We start from the raw sequence: 19,257 nt of genomic DNA, 5'->3' as shown, positions 1-19,257 counted from the left end.
CTTCTCCTGTTGGACTATCTACAGATTGATATTGGAAACCCTCCTGAATGGACCTAACAAATTCTGTCCCATCTAAAACTCTTCTGGAGTTCAAAGTAAAATTTATTGTCAGAGTACATACAAGACACCGTGAAAAACCCTGAGATTCGTCTGCCTGTGGGCGTGCTGAGCACAATCTGTCAGATAGTAGCTGTGAACAGGATCAATGAAAGAGCAAGTAGACCACAGAAGAGAAACTGCAAATACAAATCATCTTTGGCAGAGCATTCCACAGATTCACCTTTCTCTGGATAAAAAAAATTCCTCCTCACTTCTGTTCTAAAAGGTCGCCACTCAATTTTGAGACTGTACCCTCTAATTCTGGATACCCCCACCATAGGAAACATCCTCTCCACATCCACCTTATCTAGTCATTTCAACATTCGGTAGATTTCAATGAGATACCCACGCATTCTTCTAAATTCCAGTGAGTACCAGCCCAAAGCTTTTTTTAATAGACAGTATTTCTGTTTTTATTCATTATTTGATAACCTATTCAATACACGTAATTGATTTGTTTATTTATTGTTTTATTTTAGTTGTTTATTATTTTTTTTTCTCTCTCTGCTAGATTATGTGTTGCATTGAACTGCTGCTGCTAAGTTAACAAATTTCACGTCACATGCGGGTGGTGATAAACCTGATTCTGAAGCTACTAGATGCTGCTCATAAGTTAACCCCTTCATACCCGGATCATCCTGGTGAACCTCCTCTGGACTCTCTCCAATGCCAACACGTCCTTTCTGAGATGAGGGGCCCAAAACTGTTGCGAATTCTCCAAGTACGGCCTGACTGGTGTCTTGTAAAGCCTCAGCATTATTTCCTTTATATTCTATTCGAAATAAATCCCAACATTGCATTTCCACAGACTCAGCCTGTGAATTGACCTTCTGGGAGGCTTGCACGAGGACTCCCCAGTCCTCCTGTGCCTCTAATGTTTGAATTTTCTCCCCATTTAGATAATAGTCTGCCTATCGCTCCTTTTACCAAAATGCATTATTGTGCATTTCCCAACACTGTGTTCCATCTGCCACTTTTTTGCCCATTCTTCCCATTTGTCTAAGTCCTGCTGCAATCACATTGCTTCCTCAGCTCTACCTACCCCTCCACCTATCTTCGTATCATCCGCAAACTTTGCCACAGAGCCATCAATTCCATTATCTGAATCATTGACAAACAATGTGAAAAGTAGCAGTCCTAATACTGACCCCGTAGGAACACCACTAGACAATGGCAGCCAACTAGAAAAGGCCCCGTTTATTCCCACTTGCTGCCTCCTGCCTGTCAGCCATTCCTCTACCCATGCCAGTATCTTTCCTGTATCGCCATAGGATTTTATCTTGTTAAGCAGCCTCATGTGAGACACCTTATCAAATGCCTTTTGAAAATCTAAGTAAATGATATCCACTCCCTCTTTGTCCACCCTGCTTGTTACTTCCTCAAAGAAGTCTCACAGATTTGTCAGACAAGATTTCCCTTGACAGAAACCGTGCTGACTTTGAGTTATTTTATCATTAGTCTCCAAGTATCCCAAAACCTCATCCTTAATAATTGACTCCAATACTTTCCCAACCACTGAGGTTAGGCTAACTGGCCTGTAAGTTCCTCTCTTTTGTCTCCCTCCCTCCCTTAAAAAGTTGAGTGACATTTGCAATTTTGCAGACCTTCAGCAACATGCCAGAATCAAGTGATTTTTCTGAAAGATCATGACCAATGAATCAGTTATCTCTTCAGCAACCTCTCTCAGGACTCTGGAATGCAGTCCATCCAGCCCAGGTGACTTATCCACCTTAAGACCTTTCAGTTTCCCTAGAACTTTTTCCTTTGTAATAGCAATGGCGCTCACTCCTGTTCCCCGACATTCCCGGACCTCTGGCATACAGCTAGCGTCTTCCACAGTAAAGACTGTCTTTAAGTTCATCTGTCATTTCTTTATCCCCCCGTTACTACCTCACCAGTATCATTTTCCAGTGGTCCAATATTATCTCTTGCCTCCCTTTTATTCTTTATTTAACTGAAAAAAAGGTTCAAGTCTCCTAACACTATTACCCTGCTGAGCGTCAGTCAGCCACAGTGCCAGCTGCTGCTGTGCCCATATAGGTCACTGCTCCCCGCTCTCCACCCCCCCCCCCACCAAAGCAGTTACTGAAAGGGTATATTTGTTGTGGAGAAGGGGCGTGGGGAGATCCTACATTGTCTGTCTCTGCCCCTCACCTCTCCTGGTGGCCACCCGGCTCTCTGCTGTCTGTATCTTAGGTGTGACCAGCTTGGTGTCTGAGGCACGCAGCATCCTGGACAGTCCTAAGTGCATCCATCTCCATCTCCAGCTCCTTCACATAGTTGGTCACGAGCTACAGCTGAGTGCTCGTCCTACTGGTGAAGTCATCAGGGGCAACCCCAACCCCAAACCTAACCCTAATCCTGATTGTCCACCTCCTGCCAGTGCCCTGATTGCTACACCAGGCATTCCAGTAGGAAGAGTTGAGGCCCTGCGTCGGTCAGGGTCAACTCTGCATCACAGCCATCTACATGAAACGCAGGCTGTTGGCAGTACGGTAGGGAGAGCGAGCTGTCGGCAGTACGGTAGGGAGAGCGAGCTGTCGGCGGTACGGTAGGGAGAGCGAGCTGTCGGCGGTACGGTAGGGAGAGCGAGCTGTCGCCGGTACGGTAGGGAGAGCGAGCTGTCGGCGGTACGATACGGAGAGCGAGCTGTCGGCGGTACGATACGGAGAGCGAGCTGTCGGCGGTACGATAGGGAGAGCGAGCTGTCGGCGGTATGATACAGTGAACGAGCTGTCGCCGGTACGATAGGGAGAACTAGCTGTCGGCGGTACAATAGGGCGAGTGAGCTGTCGGCGGTAGGATACGGTGAACGAGCTGTTGGCGGTACGATAGGGCAAACAAGCTGTCGGCGGTACAATAGGGAGAGCGAGCTGTTGGTACGATAGGGAGAGCGAGCTGTCGCCGGTACGATAGGGAGAGCGAGCTGTCGGCGGTACGATAGGGAGAGCGAGCAGTTGGCGGTACGATAGGGAGAGCGAGCAGTTGGCGGTACGATAGGGCGAACGAGCTGTCGGCGGTAGGATACGGTGAACGAGCTGTTGGCGGTATGATAGGGAGAGCGAGCTGTTGGCGGTACGATAGGGAGAGCGAGCTGTTGGTACGATAGGGAGAGCGAGCTGTCGCCGGTACGATAGGGAGAGCGAGCTGTCGCCGGTACGATAGGGAGAGCGAGCTGTCGGCGGTACGATAGGGAGAGCGAGCTGTCGGCGGTACGATACGGAGAGCGAGCTGTCGGCGGTACGATACGGAGAGCGAGCTGTCGGCGGTACGATAGGGAGAGCGAGCTGTCGGCGGTATGATACAGTGAACGAGCTGTCGCCGGTACGATAGGGAGAACTAGCTGTCGGCGGTACAATAGGGCGAGTGAGCTGTCGGCGGTAGGATACGGTGAACGAGCTGTTGGCGGTACGATAGGGCAAACAAGCTGTCGGCGGTACAATAGGGAGAGCGAGCTGTTGGTACGATAGGGAGAGCGAGCTGTCGCCGGTACGATAGGGAGAGCGAGCTGTCGGCGGTACGATAGGGAGAGCGAGCAGTTGGCGGTACGATAGGGAGAGCGAGCAGTTGGCGGTACGATAGGGCGAACGAGCTGTCGGCGGTAGGATACGGTGAACGAGCTGTTGGCGGTATGATAGGGAGAGCGAGCTGTTGGCGGTACGATAGGGAGAGCGAGCTGTTGGTACGATAGGGAGAGCGAGCTGTCGCCGGTACGATAGGGAGAGCGAGCTGTCGCCGGTACGATAGGGAGAGCGAGCTGTCGGCGGTACGATAGGGAGAGCGAGCTGTCGGCGGTACGATAGGGAGAGCGAGCTGTCGCCGGTACGATAGGGAGAGTGAGCTGTCGGCGGTACGATAGGGCGAACGAGCTGTCGGCGGTAGGATACGGTGAACGAGCTGTTGGCGGTACGATAGGGAGAGCGAGCTGTCGGCGGTACGATAGGGAGAGCGAGCTGTCGGCGGTACGATAGGGAGAACGAGCTGTCGGCAGTACGATAAGGAGAGCGAGCTGTTGCCGGTACGATACGGAGAACGAGCTGTCGGCGGTACGATAGGGAGAACGAGCAGTTGGCGGTACGATAGGGAGAGCGAGCAGTTGCCGGTACGATAGGGAGAGCGAGCTGTCGCCGGTACGATAGGGAGAGCGAGCTGTCGGCGGTACGATAGGGAGAGCGAGCTGTCGGCGGTACGATAGGGAGAGCGAGCTGTCGGCGGTACGATAGGGAGAACGAGCTGTCGGCGGTACGATAGGGAGAGCGAGCTGTCGGCAGTACGATAGGGAGAGCGAGCAGTTGGCGGTACGATAGGGAGAGCGAGCTGTTGCCGGTACGATACGGAGAACGAGCAGTTGACGGTACAATAGGGAGAGCGAGCTGTTGGCGGTACGATACTGAGAGCTGTAGGGTACGGAGAGCGAGCTGTTGGCGGTATGGTACGGAGAGAGCTGTCGGCGGTATGATACTGAGAGAGCTGTTGGTTGGGTACGGAGAGCGAGCTGTCGCCAGTACGGTGAGAGCTGTTGGCGGTACGATAGGGAGAACGAGCTGTTGGCGGTACGATGCTGAGAGAGCTGTTGGTTGGGTACGGAGAGCGAGCTGTCGCCGGTACGGTGAGAGCTGTCGGCGGTACGATAGGGAGAACGAGCTGTTGGCGGTACGATACTGAGAACGAGCTGTCGGCGGTACGATAGGGAGAACGAGCAGTTGACGGTACAATAGGGAAAGCGAGCTGTTGGCGGTACGATACTGAGAACGAGCTGTCAGCGGTACGATAGGGAGAACGAGCAGTTGACGGTACAATAGGGAAAGCGAGCTGTTGGCGGTACGATACTGAGAGCTGTTGGGTACGGAGAGCGAGCTGTTGGTGGTATGGTACGGAGAGAGCTGTTGGCGGTACGATACTGAGAGAGCTGTTGGTAGGGTACGGAGAGCGAGCTGTCGCCGGTACGGGGAGAGCGAGCTGTCGCCGGTACGGTGAGAGCTGTTGGCGGTACGATAGGGAGAACGAGCTGTCGGCGGTACAATAGGGAGAGCGAGCTGTTGGTACGATACTGAGAGCTGTTGGGTACGGAGAGAGCTGTTGGCGGTATGGTACGGAGAGCGAGCTGTTGGCGGTATGGTACGGAGAGAGCTGTCGGCGGTACGATACTGAGAGAGCTGTTGGCGGTATGGTACGGAGAGCGAGCTGTTGGCGGTATGGTACGGAGAGAGCTGTTGGCGGTACGATAGGGAGAACGAGCTGTTGGCGGTACGATAGGGAGAACGAGCAGTTGATGGTACAATAGGGAGAGCGAGCTGTTGGCGGTATGGTACGGAGAGCGAGCTGTTGGCGGTATGGTACGGAGAGAGCTGTTGGCGGTACGATAGGGAGAACGAGCTGTTGCCCATGCAGCAGGCCCCCCCCCCCGCACAGAGCTGATGAATTCAAAGGAACGGCAGAGACTGATACAGTTTGGCACCAGTGGCGTTGCAGGAGTTGCCAGTCAGCATTGAAATCAGGTCCGTATTTTTCCCTCTGGGTTTACTCCCAAAGCCTTTCCCATGAGTGGGTACAGCTGCAAGGCAAGCAGCGGTTTCAGATCGGAGTTTTCCTTCTCCTCGATGAGCTGCCAAGCACAGCTGACGAGCCCCATCCACCCGAACTGACTGGCTGTAAGGCGCCAGTAACTCCCCTTTTCCCCTTCCCCTGTCAGTAGAAACGCTTCCACCGAGCTTGGTAGCTGAGTCAAACGTGAAGGTCAGGAGCTGGACTTGGTTGTCGGAGGCTGTTTGAGATGCACGCCATTGGGAGCATTGGATAAGTACTGGGATCTTATCCCCTACCACCCGGCTATAACTGTTTTGAGGAACCCCTAACCCTAACCTCCTCTGTGAGTGGTGGGGTGGAGTTGCATCTCTATCGAAGGAGGTGTAAGCTCCCTGCAGATCACCCTTGGGTGAAGTGTAGCACCTGCTGAGCCTCCCTCCCCCAATCAGGGTCTCGGGAAGCCATGGGAGCAGGTGGTGGACGGTCGTACGAGCGGCCGGTGCAGATCACAAGTCCTGGTGATGTGACCACTGACGCCAGGCAGGCAGTCTCTGAAGAGTTTTGATAATGGCTGGGGTCACCCGTCTTGTGAAGTCACTGCCCAGAAGAAGGCAGTGGCAAACCACTTCTGTAGGAAAATTTCCCAAGAGCAAGCATGGTCAAAGACCACGATCGCCCACGTCATACGGCACGGCGCATAAAGATGATGTTGTAAGACACGACACATAATGATGATGTCACGCGACACGGCACGTAATAATGATCATGAACTCTAAACCAGGTAGGGAGAGGGATGCTCAGGAAACCCTCGCCTGCACCCCTCCGCTCAGCCTCGTCTTACCGAGGCTTCCTCAGCCAAAGCCACAGCAAAAAAAAACAACTGGACCAGCAAGCTTGGAACTGAGGAACAACTTTATGAAAGCCGAGATTCTGTCCGTTGTTACAGAGTGACCGTGTCGTTCTACAGTCAGACATTAACTGTTTCCATCAGGCTGTGAGTCTCGCTGCTTTGGGCTGCCCCTGATGCTTTCTCCTTTCTGTCTTTCCTTGCCCGCAGTGCTAGGCCTGCTACTGTGGCCTCTGGTTGTCTACCACCAGCTGTCGTTAAAGGCTTACGCCAGGATCGAACCCTTGCTCAAGCGTCTGGATTTCAGCGTGAAGGGATACATGGTGACGAGGCAACGTGAGCGTCAGTGTGAGTAACCAGGCAGCTCGCCGGCAAATACTAACCTAACGCTTCACCCTTGGCATTCGGTCCCACGGGGCAACGTCGGTTAAATTGGTGTAATCCTCAGAACGTGGAACGTACAGCAGAATCGAGTCTGCTCCACCATTTCGTCATGACTGATCCATTTCCCTCTCAGCCCCAATCTCCAGCCTTCTCCCCGTATCCTTTCATGCCCTGACCAATCAATCATCTATCAATCTCTCCCTTAAATATACCCAGTGACTTGGCCTCCACAGCCACCTGTGGCAAAGAATTCCACAGGTTCACCATTCCCTGGCTAAAGAAACTCATCACCTCCGTTCTAAATGGACAGCGCTCTATTCTGAGGCTGTGTCCTCTGGTCCTAGACTCCCCCACCACAGGAAACACCCTCTCCACATCCATTCTATCTGTGTCCTCTGGTCCTAGACTCCCCCACTATAGGAAACATCCTCCCCACATCCACTCTATCTGCGTCCTCTGGTCCTAGACTCCCCCAATATAGGAAACATCCTCTCCACATCCACTCTATCTGTGTCCTCTGGTCCTAGACTCCCCCCACTATAGGAAACATCCTCCCCACATCCACTCTATCTGTGTCCTCTGATCCTAGACTCTCCCACTATAGGAAACAACTTCTCCACATCCACTCTATCTGTGTCCTCTGATCCTAGACTCCCCCACTATAGGAAACATCCTCTCCACATCCACTCTATCTGTGTCCTCTGGTCCTAGACTCCCCCCACTATAGGAAACATCCTCCCCACATCCACTCTATCTGTGTCCTCTGGTCCTAGACTCCCCCCACTATAGGAAACATCCTCCCCACATCCACTCTATCTGTGTCCTCTGGTCCTAGACTCCCCCAATATAGGAAACATCCTCTCCACATCCACTCTATCAAGGCCATTCAGCATTCGATAGGTTTCAATAAAGTCAGCCCTCATTCTTCTGACTTCCAGTGAGTATAGGCCCAGAGCCATTAAACACTCCTCATGTGTTAACCCTTTAAAATTAAACAGTTTAGCATTTCATATTAACCATATCAGGGTTTATTCTGGCAAATTCTGTGAGTGGGTTAAAAACTAGGTTTACCTGTGTAAACTGATCCAGGAATATTTTGACTTTGCTTTGGGTCTGTGTTGTCACTACGGGAGCTCAGGCCAAATACAGGGTGGTAGTTTAATTGGTCATTGTAAGTTGTCCCATGATTAGGCTGGGATTGAATCGGGGGGGTTGCTGGGTGGCGTGGTTCGAAGGGCCTGTTCCTCACTGTGTCTCAATAGATAATAAATTACTGTGAAACCATTTCTGAATCCAAAATGTCAGAAACGGTCCTTGGGAACAACTCAGTGTGCGTGAAAGCAGAACAGAGCTTTATTGCTCAAGACCATGAGATTGTGGTGCGACTTCAGTCTGCGCAGAACAGATATTTACAATGCATGTGATATGGAATAGTTTTTTTAAAAATCCGTATTTACACACACGAGTGACTTTGATAGTCCATAGCACTCCAAGGCCACTGGCAAGCCGGGGTGTGGCATTATTCAGCTGCACAACAGCCCTCGGGAAGAAGCTGTTTTCCACTCTGACTGTCTTGGCTGAGGTGTTTCTGTCGCTCCGACCAGACGGCGGGAGATTGAACAGACGGTGTCCGGACGGGTTGGGTCTGTAATGATATTACGAGTGCGCCGTGGGCATTGAGAGTTTAGATTGTTGAGTCCCAGTGATGTGCTGAGCTGCTCCATCCACCCGTTAGAGTGCTTTGTGGCTGTCTACCTCAATGCCACGTTTCTGTACGGACTCCATTACCTCTCACTCCCTTAACCTTCTAAGCAGTTTAGTGTTTTGAACATGTCATCCTCCTTGGGCAGAGAATTTCAAACATTCTACTTCTGGGTGAAGAAACTGCTGAACTCATTTCTGCCCTGCGTGCTCCATTGGCACCAGCCCGCCCAGCGCCATCGATCCCTTCTTTAGACACACACACGCACACAGAAACATCACCCTGTCAAATTCCGTCAGAAGTCTGTATATTGTAATGAGATTACCTGAACTCAGTGGAATAAATGGAGGCACGAAAGGGAACGCTGGGTCCTCGAGCGACAACCAGACAGCTGGAGGAACATTCGGGGGGGGGTCGGGCGGCTTCTGCGAAAGGAGAAATGGTTATTGCTTCACGCCTGGCATCTTCATCACGACTGAGAAGGAAACAGCTTTACAAAGCATAGACCAGGGGTTCCCAACCCTCTTTATGCCATTGACCCTTGGTAAGAAATAATAAGGGTTAATGGACCATAATGGCAGTTGTATACAGGCCTCCAAACAGCAGCCAGGATGTGGATTACAAATTACAGCAGGAGGTAGAAAAGGCGTGTCCTTTACAAAAGGACCAATACAAAATGACGCCGGAGATATTGTAATGAGAGATGCAGAGATAGCAGAAGAACTGAATGCATATTTTGCATCAGTCTTCACAGTGGAAGACGTCGGCAGTGTACCGGACATTCAAGAGCATCAGGGAAGTGAAGTTTGTGCACTGAAAATTACGACTGAGAAGGTACTCAGGAAGCTTAATGGTCTGAGGGTGGATAAATCTCCTGGACCTGATGGAATGCACCCTCAGGTTCTGAAGGAAGTAGCTGGAGAGAGTGCGGAGGCATTAACGATGATCTTTCAAGAATTGATAGATTCTGGCATTGTACCGGATAACTGGAAAATTGCAAATGTTACTCTGCTCTTTAAGAGGAGTGGGAGGCAGCAGAAAGGAAACTATAGACCTGTTAGCCTGACATCAGTGGTTGGGAAGTTGTTGGAATCGATTGTTAGGGATGAGATTATGGAGTACCTGGAGGCACATGACAAGATGGGCCAAAGCCAGCATGGCTTCCTGAAAGGAAAATCCTACCTGACAAACCTACTGCAATTCTTTGAGGAAATTACAAGCAGGGTAGACAAAGGAGATGCAGTAGTGTGGTGTACTTGGATTTTCAGAAGGCCTTTGACAAGGTGCCACACATGAGGCTACTTAGCAAGATAAGAGCCCATGGAATTACAGGGAAGTTACTAGCGTGGGTGGAGCATTGGCTGATCGGCAGAAAACAGAGAGTGGGAATAAAGGGATCCTATTCTGGCTGGCTGCCGGTTACCAGTGGAGTTTCACAGGTGTCGGTGTTGGGACCGCTGGGTTTTACGATGTATGTCAATGATTTGGACTGTGGTATTGAGGGGTTTGTGGCTAAATTTGCCGATGATACAAAGATAGGTGGAGGAGCGGGTAGTGTTGAGGAAACAGAGAGCCTGCAGAGAGACTTAGACAGTTTAGGGGAATGGGCAAAGAAGTGGCAAATGAAATACAATGTTGGAAAGTGTATGGTCGTGCATTTTGGTGGAAGAAATAAATGGGCAGACTATTATTTAGATGGGGAGAGAATACAAAATGCAGAGATGCAAAGAGACTTGGGAGACCTTGTGCAAGATACCCTACAGGTTAACCTCCAGGTTGAGTCGGTGGTGAAGAAGGCGAATGCAATGTTGGCATTCGTTTCTAGAGGTACAGAATATAAGAGCAGGGATGTGATGTTGAGGCTCTATAAAGCACTTGTTAGACCACAGTTGGAGTATTGTGTGTAGTTTTGGGCTCCTTAATTTAGAAAGGATATAGTGACATTGGAGAGGTTTCAGAGAGGATTCACGAGAATGATTCCAGGAATGAAAGAGTTACCGTATGAGGAACGTCTGGCAGCTCTTGGGCTGTATTCCCTGGAGTTCAGGAGAATGATGGGGGAAATCATAGAAACACTTCGAATGTTAAAAGGCGTCAGCAGATCAGATATGGCAGTTATTTCCCATGGTAGGGGAGTCTAGGGCAAGAGGGCACCACTTCAGGATTGAAGGATGCCCTTTTAGAACTGAGATGGGGAGAAATTACTTAAGTCAGAGGGTAGTAAATCTGTGGAATTTGTTGCCACAAGCGGCTGTGGAGGCCAAGTCATTGGATGTATTTTAGGCAGAGATAGATAGGTTCTTGATTAGCCAGGGCATCACAGGATATGGGGTGAAAACAGGGGAGTGGGGATGACTGGAAGAATTGGATCAGCCCATGATTGACTGGTGGAGCAGACTCGATGGGCTGAATGGCCTACTTCTGCTTCTATATCTTATGATCATTAACCGAGGGGGTCTATGGAGTCCACTTCGGAAATCGAGCACAGGAAGAGGCCGTTTGGCCCACAATGCCTGTGCTAACCATGGCCAATTTAAACTGTACATCCGCCTACACATCCATCGGTCGATGACTCTCATCGTCCCCGTCTGCCCATCATTGCTACCCCGAGTGTGAGAGGGTGGAACTGACCCAGTTCAGCAGCTTCTTCCACTTATCAAAACTCACCCGCACGGGTCTCCTGTCATTGTCGGATACAGAGAGCACTGGGCATCTGAGCCGATGTTTCAAATCTCTTACTAGTTCTTCCTTCAGTTAGTCCTGACGAAGGGTCTCGGCCTGAAACGTCAACTGCACCTCTTCCTAGAGATGCTGCCTGGCCTGCTGCGTTCACCAGCAACTATGATGTGTGTTGCTTGTACATTTACGGTCTGTGAAAGGAGCACGGCAGCATAAACTGGATGAATTCCTCTGTCGATACTTATTAGGAACTAATACACACAGCTTTGTAGTACTGTAGAGGTATTGCTAGTGTTCTCATTTGTTCTGTATTTCATCTAAATACGTAATTTCTTTACTCAGTTAAATGGTAGCTTCTCTTTTTTAGTTAGTGCCTTTTTAATTATTTAACCTGCCTCCAGCACTTCCCCCTAGCAGAATCTTCCGGGTAACTACAAATCTGTTTTTTTAAAAAAAGAACACCAAATCTTACTCGTACATCTTTAAAATGTCTTCCTTAAACTTGTGCCCTCTATTCCACCTGGGAAGTTGGGATGGGGGAGGGGAAAGACTCTGCAACACACTTTGAGATGCTTATTATTTTACGTACGTGCTTCCAGTTTCCTCTCGGCGTCCATCGCTCCAGAGAAAACGGCCGAGTTTGTCCAACCTCTCCTAGCTAACGCACTCGGCGCGAGGCACCATCCTGGTGAACGTCCTCTGGCCCCTCTCCAAAGTCCTTCCTGTAGTGTAGCGAGCAGAGCTTTACCCGTCGGAGAAGATGGGAGAGGGAAGTGGGTGAATTCGCACCGGCAGACAGTGAAATAATCAGGCAGTTAATCTCCTGTTTGCTGATGTTGTAAAGTGAGAGTAACGTGCCCTGACCCGCTAGTACACGTGATGTTGGCATTCATTTTGAGAGGACGAACATATAAAAGGAAGGATGTAATGCAGGGGCTTTGTATGGCTCTGGTGAGGCCTCACTTGGAGTATTGTAGGTAGTTTTGGGCCCGTTATCTAAGAAAGGATGTGCTGATATTGGAGTGCGTTTAAAGGGCGTTCATGAAAATTATTCTGTGGTTGAACGGCTTGTCACGCGAAGAGTGTTTGCCGGCTCTGGGCCTGTACTCACTGGAATTCAGAAGAACGAGGGGTGATCTTATTGAAACCTATTGAATGTTGAAAGGCCCCGCTAGAGCGGATGTGGAGAGAATGTTTCCTATGGTGGGGGAGTCTAGGACCAGAGGGCACAGATAGAGTGGATGTGGAGAGGATGTTTCCTATAGTGGGGGAGTCTAGGACCAGAGGACACAGACAGAGTGGATGTGGAGAGGATGTTTCCTATAGTGGGGGAGTCTAGGACCAGAGGGCACAGATAGAGTGGATGTGGAGAGGATGTTTCCTATAGTGGGGGAGTCTAGGACCAGAGGGCACAGATAGAGTGGATGTGGAGAGGATGTTTCCTGTAGTGGCGGAGTCTCAGACTAGAGGACACAGATAGAGTGAATGTGGAGAGAATGTTTCCTATGGTGGGGGAGTCTAGGACCAGAGGGCACAGATAGAGTGGATGTGGAGAGGATGTTTCCTGTAGTGGGGGAGTCTAGGACCAGAGGACACAGATAGAGTGGATGTGGAGAGGATGTTTCCTATAGTGGGGGAGTCTAGGACCAGAGGGCACAGATAGAGTGGATGTGGAGAGGATGTTTCCTGTCGTGGGGGAGTCTAGGACCAGAGGACACAGATAGAGTGGGTGTGGAGAGGATGTTTCCTATGGTGGGGGAGTCTAGGACCAGAGGACACAGATAGAGTGGATGTGGAGAGGATGTTTCCTGTAGTGGGGGAGTCTAGGACCAGAGGACACAGCCTCAGATTAGAGGGGTTCCCTTTCAGAATGGAGGTGAGGAAGAACTGTTTTTTAGCCAGAGGGTGGTGAATCTGTGGAATTCATTGCCACAGATGGCACTTTCTCTTTCTTCGGTAATTTTTCCAAATCTAATTGAGGAGGTGACCTGCTCCTAATGTCCAAGCCGACCCAGAACTGGGCCAGCTTTCCCTAAGTGTGGGGTGCACAAAGTGGAGGTGTGCAGCAGACAGCTGCACCATTCCAGTCAGGCCCCGTCTTGAAGGCAGCGCCTCCGAGCCACGGGCTGCAGAAGTGTCTGACCTTTGGTGTCTTTCAGTGCGTCGCCGAACAACAGCCGTCAGGGCTGCAGACGATGGGAGTGACAGCGAGGCTGAGCTGGCTGCATTCTGCCCCAAGGTACGGAATTTTCTGACCCTACCCCCCCCCCCCACTGACTCCTTCCCCAAACCTTTCGAGGCTTAAATGTTTCTATGAAGACATAGTCGTTTTCTCAATGCTGCTAAGATAAACGCTGATCTCTCTGCCCACACAACAAAGTCCACTGACTCTTGCCATAATTCTGAATTATTGATGTAACGCTGGGGAGTGTATTTAGATGGCATGGAATTAAATGGATGTGCAGATCTCATCTTGCTGCTTGTTTCTTGCATGGCAAAGTTCGATGACTCTACGTTCGGTAAGGAACTGGAAATTTCTGACTTCGAGCATTCAGACGCAGAGGTGTCGTACACAGAAAACGGAACTTTCAACTTATCCCGAGGACAGACCCCGATCACAGATGGCTCTGAGGGTAAGTTCTGATGTTTTAACGGGGGGAGGTGGGGGGCCTTTCTCAGACCGTAAGACAATTGAGGGTAAGTTCTGATGTTTTAACGGGGGGAGGTGGGGGGCCTTTCTCAGACCGTAAGACAATTGAGGGTAAGTTCTGATGTTTTAACGGGGGGAGGTGGGGGGCCTTTCTCAGACCATAAGACAATTGAGGGTAAGTTCTGATGTTTTAACGGGGGGGAGGTGGGGGGCCTTTCTCAGACCGTAAGACAATTGAGGGTAAGTTCTGATGTTTTAACGGGGGGAGGTGGGGGGCCTTTCTCAGACCGTAAGACAATTGAGGGTAAGTTCTGATGTTTTAACGAGGGGAGGTGGGGGGCCTTTCTCAGACCGTAAGACAATTGAGGGTAAGTTCTGATGTTTTAACGTGGGGGGGCCATACTGAGACCGTAAGACAATTGAGGGTAAGTTCTGATGTTTTAACGGGGGGAGGTGTGGGGGGGGGGCATACTGAGACCGTAAGACAATTGAGGGTAAGTTCTGATGTTTTAATGGGGGGAGGTGGGGGGGCCTTTCTCAGACCGTAAGACAAAGGAGCAGGATTCAGCCCACCGAATCTACGTTATCGTTGCGTGCACAACTCTTCATCTGCAATAGACTTGTTCTCATTCGCCGAACTCTCCGTTGAATTGGACTGAACTCAGAGCCGTGGCGTTCAGTCCAGCAGAATTTCAGCCACTGCTGTAACTGTTTGTCCCATTCTGAGTGTGAGAAGTTTGCTGAGGGCAAACAATCCAGCCTTGATTTTACTCTTGAGCAGGGGTTCCAAACCTTTTTCAATGCCATGGCCCCGTCCCCTTTTCTCCTGTTAGGGGTCCATGGATCCCAGTTTGGGAAGCAGCCCCCTGCTCTTGAGGTTTCTGCCTGGTTAAATAACTGAGGGGAAAATTAGCTTCCTGCACTCTCATGACAAGAACTCCTGCAACCTGTCACTGACCCAAGTTCCCTCTCTCTCTCTCGTAGATTTCGACCGCCATAGCGACCCTGAGGAGTCATTTGCGAGAGATCTCCCGGAATTCCCGTCCATAAACCCCGATGCGACGGGACTGGACGACGACGACGACACCAGCCTGGGTATTCCAACGACATCCTACCAGCCCCTGCTTCAGGATAACGCGAGCCTGTCCTCTGATCAGGAGGATATCGATGAAGACCTGTCCCAGAGCGGGCTGCCGTCGCCCCTGAGTTTCACGGGTAGCCAGGGCTTCTCTCTGGCAGGAGCGATCGCCAGCAACGTGGTGGCGGCCGCGTTGTCGGGGGCCGCTCCGGAGGGACGGTCATTGGGAGCTGCTGCTGTCCAGGCCTTGCACAAGCACGGAAGCGTAGAGGCGGACACGGATGTGGAGGGAGACGATTTTGAACTGCTGGACCAATCAGAACTGAATCAGGACGAGAACCTTGGCACCCACAGCCGGGGCACACGACAGCCGTCAAAGGCAGGGTTCCTCTCAAACTTTCTTCGAAAGCAGTAGGTTTGTGTGGGTGTTGCTAGACGACGCCACGTGGACCCAGTAGTTTAGCAGGGGAAGGGGGTCTGTGCATAGGTTAATATATCTTGATTGGCTCCATGGTTGCCCTTCCTTTCTCACATGTGAACACATTTGCACAGCTCAGTGTGGCATAGGTTTACTGATACTTTGTGTGATCAAACCCCAATCAATAATCAATCTACCCAGACAGGTAATTGATACCCAGCTGACACACTTGGATCAACAGAATTGTCGTAGACGCAGCTTGGCGTGGTTTTGTGTACGTAAAAGGTGAAATTCCGGCAACTGTCTGTGAGGTATTTCTGCACATCCTCCCCACAGTTAATGTTCTTTAGCATGGTGGAGAGTTGGTGAGTAAAGCCAGGCTTCGTGTGTGTGCGTGTGTGTGCGCGCGTGTGTGCGTATGTGTGGTTTCATTGTGACCTCGTAAAATGCATCATTATGCACTTAAACGTTCACCAGCTAGGATCCGAGTTGCAGGGTGAAGCAATTCGATCCAAACTATCGAGCACGGATACTCATAAGCGGCAGATAAGAAGTAAACATCGCTGTAGTTGGCTGAGAACAGCAGGACGTTTGGCAAGTTCAGCCTTGGGATGTGGCGGGGGTGTGGGGTGGGGTAAAGGGGCTGATATGGGAAGAGAGATGCTTTTTTAGAGTCCCTGTTTCATCTCCCAATGCCAAGGGAAAGTCACAATCCTGCAACACGGGTGGGGGGGGGGTTTAATTGGTTCTAACTAGTGGGATGTTTAAACCCTGGTGCAGAATTTCCTTGTGCTTCGCACCTCGTCTCCGACGACTGTTCCATACCTCTACAGCTGTCTGTTTGGCTTGAACCTTGTCTGCTTGTTGTACCTCAAAACTCTGCAGTCCCACCTTCAGAGGTGACTGTATTTTAATTTATTCAGTGTGTAGGATGCAGACGCTACTGGCACTTGTCAGCTGGAATTGCGGTGAGGAGCTGACCGCAATGAGTGGAACAGGAGTTGGTGCTCTTGTTTTCTGTGCCAATACATTGCTGAAGATGGTCTCTATACCAAGAGACGCCGCACAGCAATAACTTTCAGTTAGTCCATCAGATCGTGATGACTCTTTATTTAAAAAAAATATATGACCAGGCCTGAGGGTCAAAAAATGTTTCGGAATGAGCTTAGGTAGTGTTACAGGAAGGGGTTGTGAACTTCCTTGGATTTATCAGACCAAGGGTTCTGGCTGAAATGTGGTAATAATGACGGTCAGACACTACAGTTCAGTGATCGGGTGACAGGTGAAGTTGGTCCCTCGACATCACAGATGCCCTTGGGTAACAGATGAGAAGTCTGAGCCTGCGATTGACATCGGATTTGGTCACGATGAGACCCGAGGTGTGACCACTGCTGTCTTGACGCCGAACGATGCTGACCGTCTTGCAGCTTTCTCTGACCGTAACCCTCAGGGGGGAAAAGGCGACAGGTGAGAAATCTGGACCTGGGACGCCGGGACCCAAGGAGCAACCATACTGTCTAACGTTGAGAATCTCGCTGCTTCCCCTCCGTGAGGAAGCAGTCCCCCTGACTGTAGTGACGTCAGCGTAGTGTTGCACTGCCTTTCAACGACAGTTCAACAGTTTCCGTCTGTTTGATCAGGGAAGAAAACAGCAAATCAAAATGCAAATACTAAGCTCCAGGCCAAGGTGTTTTGAAGTAGGTAAATGCCGTAATCCAAAGTTCTGCGGTGATGTGACGAAGCAATAGTTTTATTTAAGTTCATTTGAGTGAGCAGACTTCTTTGAAGTTTCAGATATTTTTAATACATGTTCATGACTTTTTAAAGAAATTCATTATTGATGGAGCACAGTGTGATTTGTTGTATTTGGATAGAAAGTGAAGATCCAGTGGGCGCTGTGTAAAAGTAGATGAGGTGGTCAGTGCTTCTGTTTCAATCCTTCATCTGTCTGAACATTGTGTTTGAGTTGAACTGTAGTGTTGAAGGATTGTGAGAAAGTTCCATTGAAAATGCAGGCGTTACGATTGTAAATGCACAATGGATTACAGAGCGTTTGTGTAAAACTATTGTCCTGGCCTCGTGTGCAGTGATCCACGTGGCCACTTGTGAATTCTCATTAACTGGCTTTCACAAGAGGTTCATTTCATGTGATCTTTCCGCAGGGTCTGGACTGTAGATGCTAGCTGTTAATAATTGTGATTCCATCAGTTCCTGAAATTTAAAAAAAAATCTATAAAGAACGGGTTGATCCCTTACACCTTTAGAAAATTGTATGAAATTATATGAATACTAAAGTTTTATTTGAAAGTTAGTGAGCTTTAAGCTTTGGGAATTCGAGGCAAAGCCTTTCCTTGCCGACAGCTCCGACATTTTAATCCAATTGACATTTTCAGCATTTCATTAGAAGCCAAGGCAATTAAAATATTTTGTAAATGCAGAGTGGATTGAACTGTTGTGTAGAACGTGCAGTGTGTATTTTTGATGTTATGTGATCTTCAGAAGCACCTTGTGTACTTTCCAACTTGTTCATGTTCGAAGATTGACTGACTTGATCCATTTGGACATGTTGTTTTTGTAGAAAAGTCACTTTATTTTTGAATCACTCATTAAAGTGATTTTCTAAGTATGTGAATGGAAATCTGAGGGCTTGATTTTATATGTCCCTGATCTAAATTCTGTCGTGGCGGTCTGTCGTGCCTGTGAACGGCAGCAAAGCTGTCCTGTTGAAAAGAGCAAAATAACGAAATGATCCTCGCTGGATGAATAAAGACGATGGTGAGGAGATGGTCATTATGTACGTCGCCAAAAGAGGAGACACAATATAGAGCACAACAGTGCAGACAGGCCCTTCAGCCCAATTAGTCTGTGCTAACCTGGTCCCATCAACCTGCACCTGGTTCATACCTCTCCCAGTTATGTACCATACAAACATAAGCTACAGGAGCAGAATTAGGCCATTCGGCCCATCGAGTTAGCTCCAACATTTCATCATGGCTGATCCATTTTCCATCTCAGCCCCCAACCCCCACCCCGTTTCACTTCACACCTTGACCAATCAAGAATATGTCGACCTCTGCCTTAAATATACCCAATGACATAGCCTCCACAGACGTCTGAGGCAACGAATTCCACAGATTCGCCACTCTCTGGCTAAAGAAATTCCCCCTCTGTACCGAGGTCTGTATCCTCTGGTCTTAGACTCTCCCACCATAGCAAACATCCTCCCCACATCCTGTCGAGGCCTTTCATCATTTGATAGGTTTCAATGAGGTCGCCCCTCATTCTTCTGAATTCCAGTGAATACGAGCCCAGAGCCCTTTATGTAACAAGCCGCTCAATCCTGGAATCACCAATGTACCTCCTCTTCAGTGTGACAATTGAACTCACATGCACCATTCCCACTGGCGACTCGTGCCACACTCTCACCACTTTGAGTGTAGGTTCCCTTGCAGATTCCCCTTAAACTTCTCACCTTTCGCCCTAAACCTAGGCCCTCTAGTTGCAGTCCACCCCACCCAGCCTCAGTGGAAAAAGCCTGCTTCAGATCTTATTTACACCTTTCCTGTAGGTAGGTGACCAAAACGGCCCACAGTACTCCAAATAATGCCCACTGACATCCTCTACAACTTCAACGTAACATCCCGTCTCCTGTACTCAGTACTTTGACTTATGAAGGCCAACGTGCCGAAAGCTTTCTTCACAGCCCCATATCTGTCTGTGATGTCACTTTCAATGAATTACTGACCTGTATTCCCAGATCTGTTTGTTCTACCTAGGAGCTACCCTGGTTGTTCCTACCAAAGTGCAAAACCTCCCACTTGTCTGTACTAAACTCCACCTGCCATTTTTCCAGCTGGTCCAGATCCCACTGCAA

At 49.7% G+C, this 19,257-nt stretch overlaps 1 protein-coding gene across 1 annotated transcript in view; it reads left to right on the top strand.

Moving 5' to 3' along the window:
- retreg3 (reticulophagy regulator family member 3) overlaps positions 1-18,011 on the top strand; it is a 66,850-nt gene extending 48,839 nt beyond the window's left edge. The window contains exons 6-9 of the mRNA XM_063038081.1: positions 6,683-6,820; positions 13,397-13,476; positions 13,738-13,870; positions 14,872-18,011. Of these exons, the coding sequence (XP_062894151.1) occupies positions 6,683-6,820; positions 13,397-13,476; positions 13,738-13,870; positions 14,872-15,380 (860 nt within the window). The 3' untranslated portion in view covers positions 15,381-18,011. The remainder of the gene's footprint in view (positions 1-6,682; positions 6,821-13,396; positions 13,477-13,737; positions 13,871-14,871) is intronic.
- The last annotated feature ends 1,246 nt before the right edge of the window (positions 18,012-19,257 follow it).

This window comes from Mobula hypostoma, chromosome X1 (assembly GCF_963921235.1).
Source record: "Mobula hypostoma chromosome X1, sMobHyp1.1, whole genome shotgun sequence".
NCBI lineage: Eukaryota > Metazoa > Chordata > Chondrichthyes > Myliobatiformes > Myliobatidae > Mobula > Mobula hypostoma.
The sequence above is the reverse complement of the archived record's forward strand: the minus strand, read 5'-3'. Positions and strand labels throughout refer to the sequence as shown.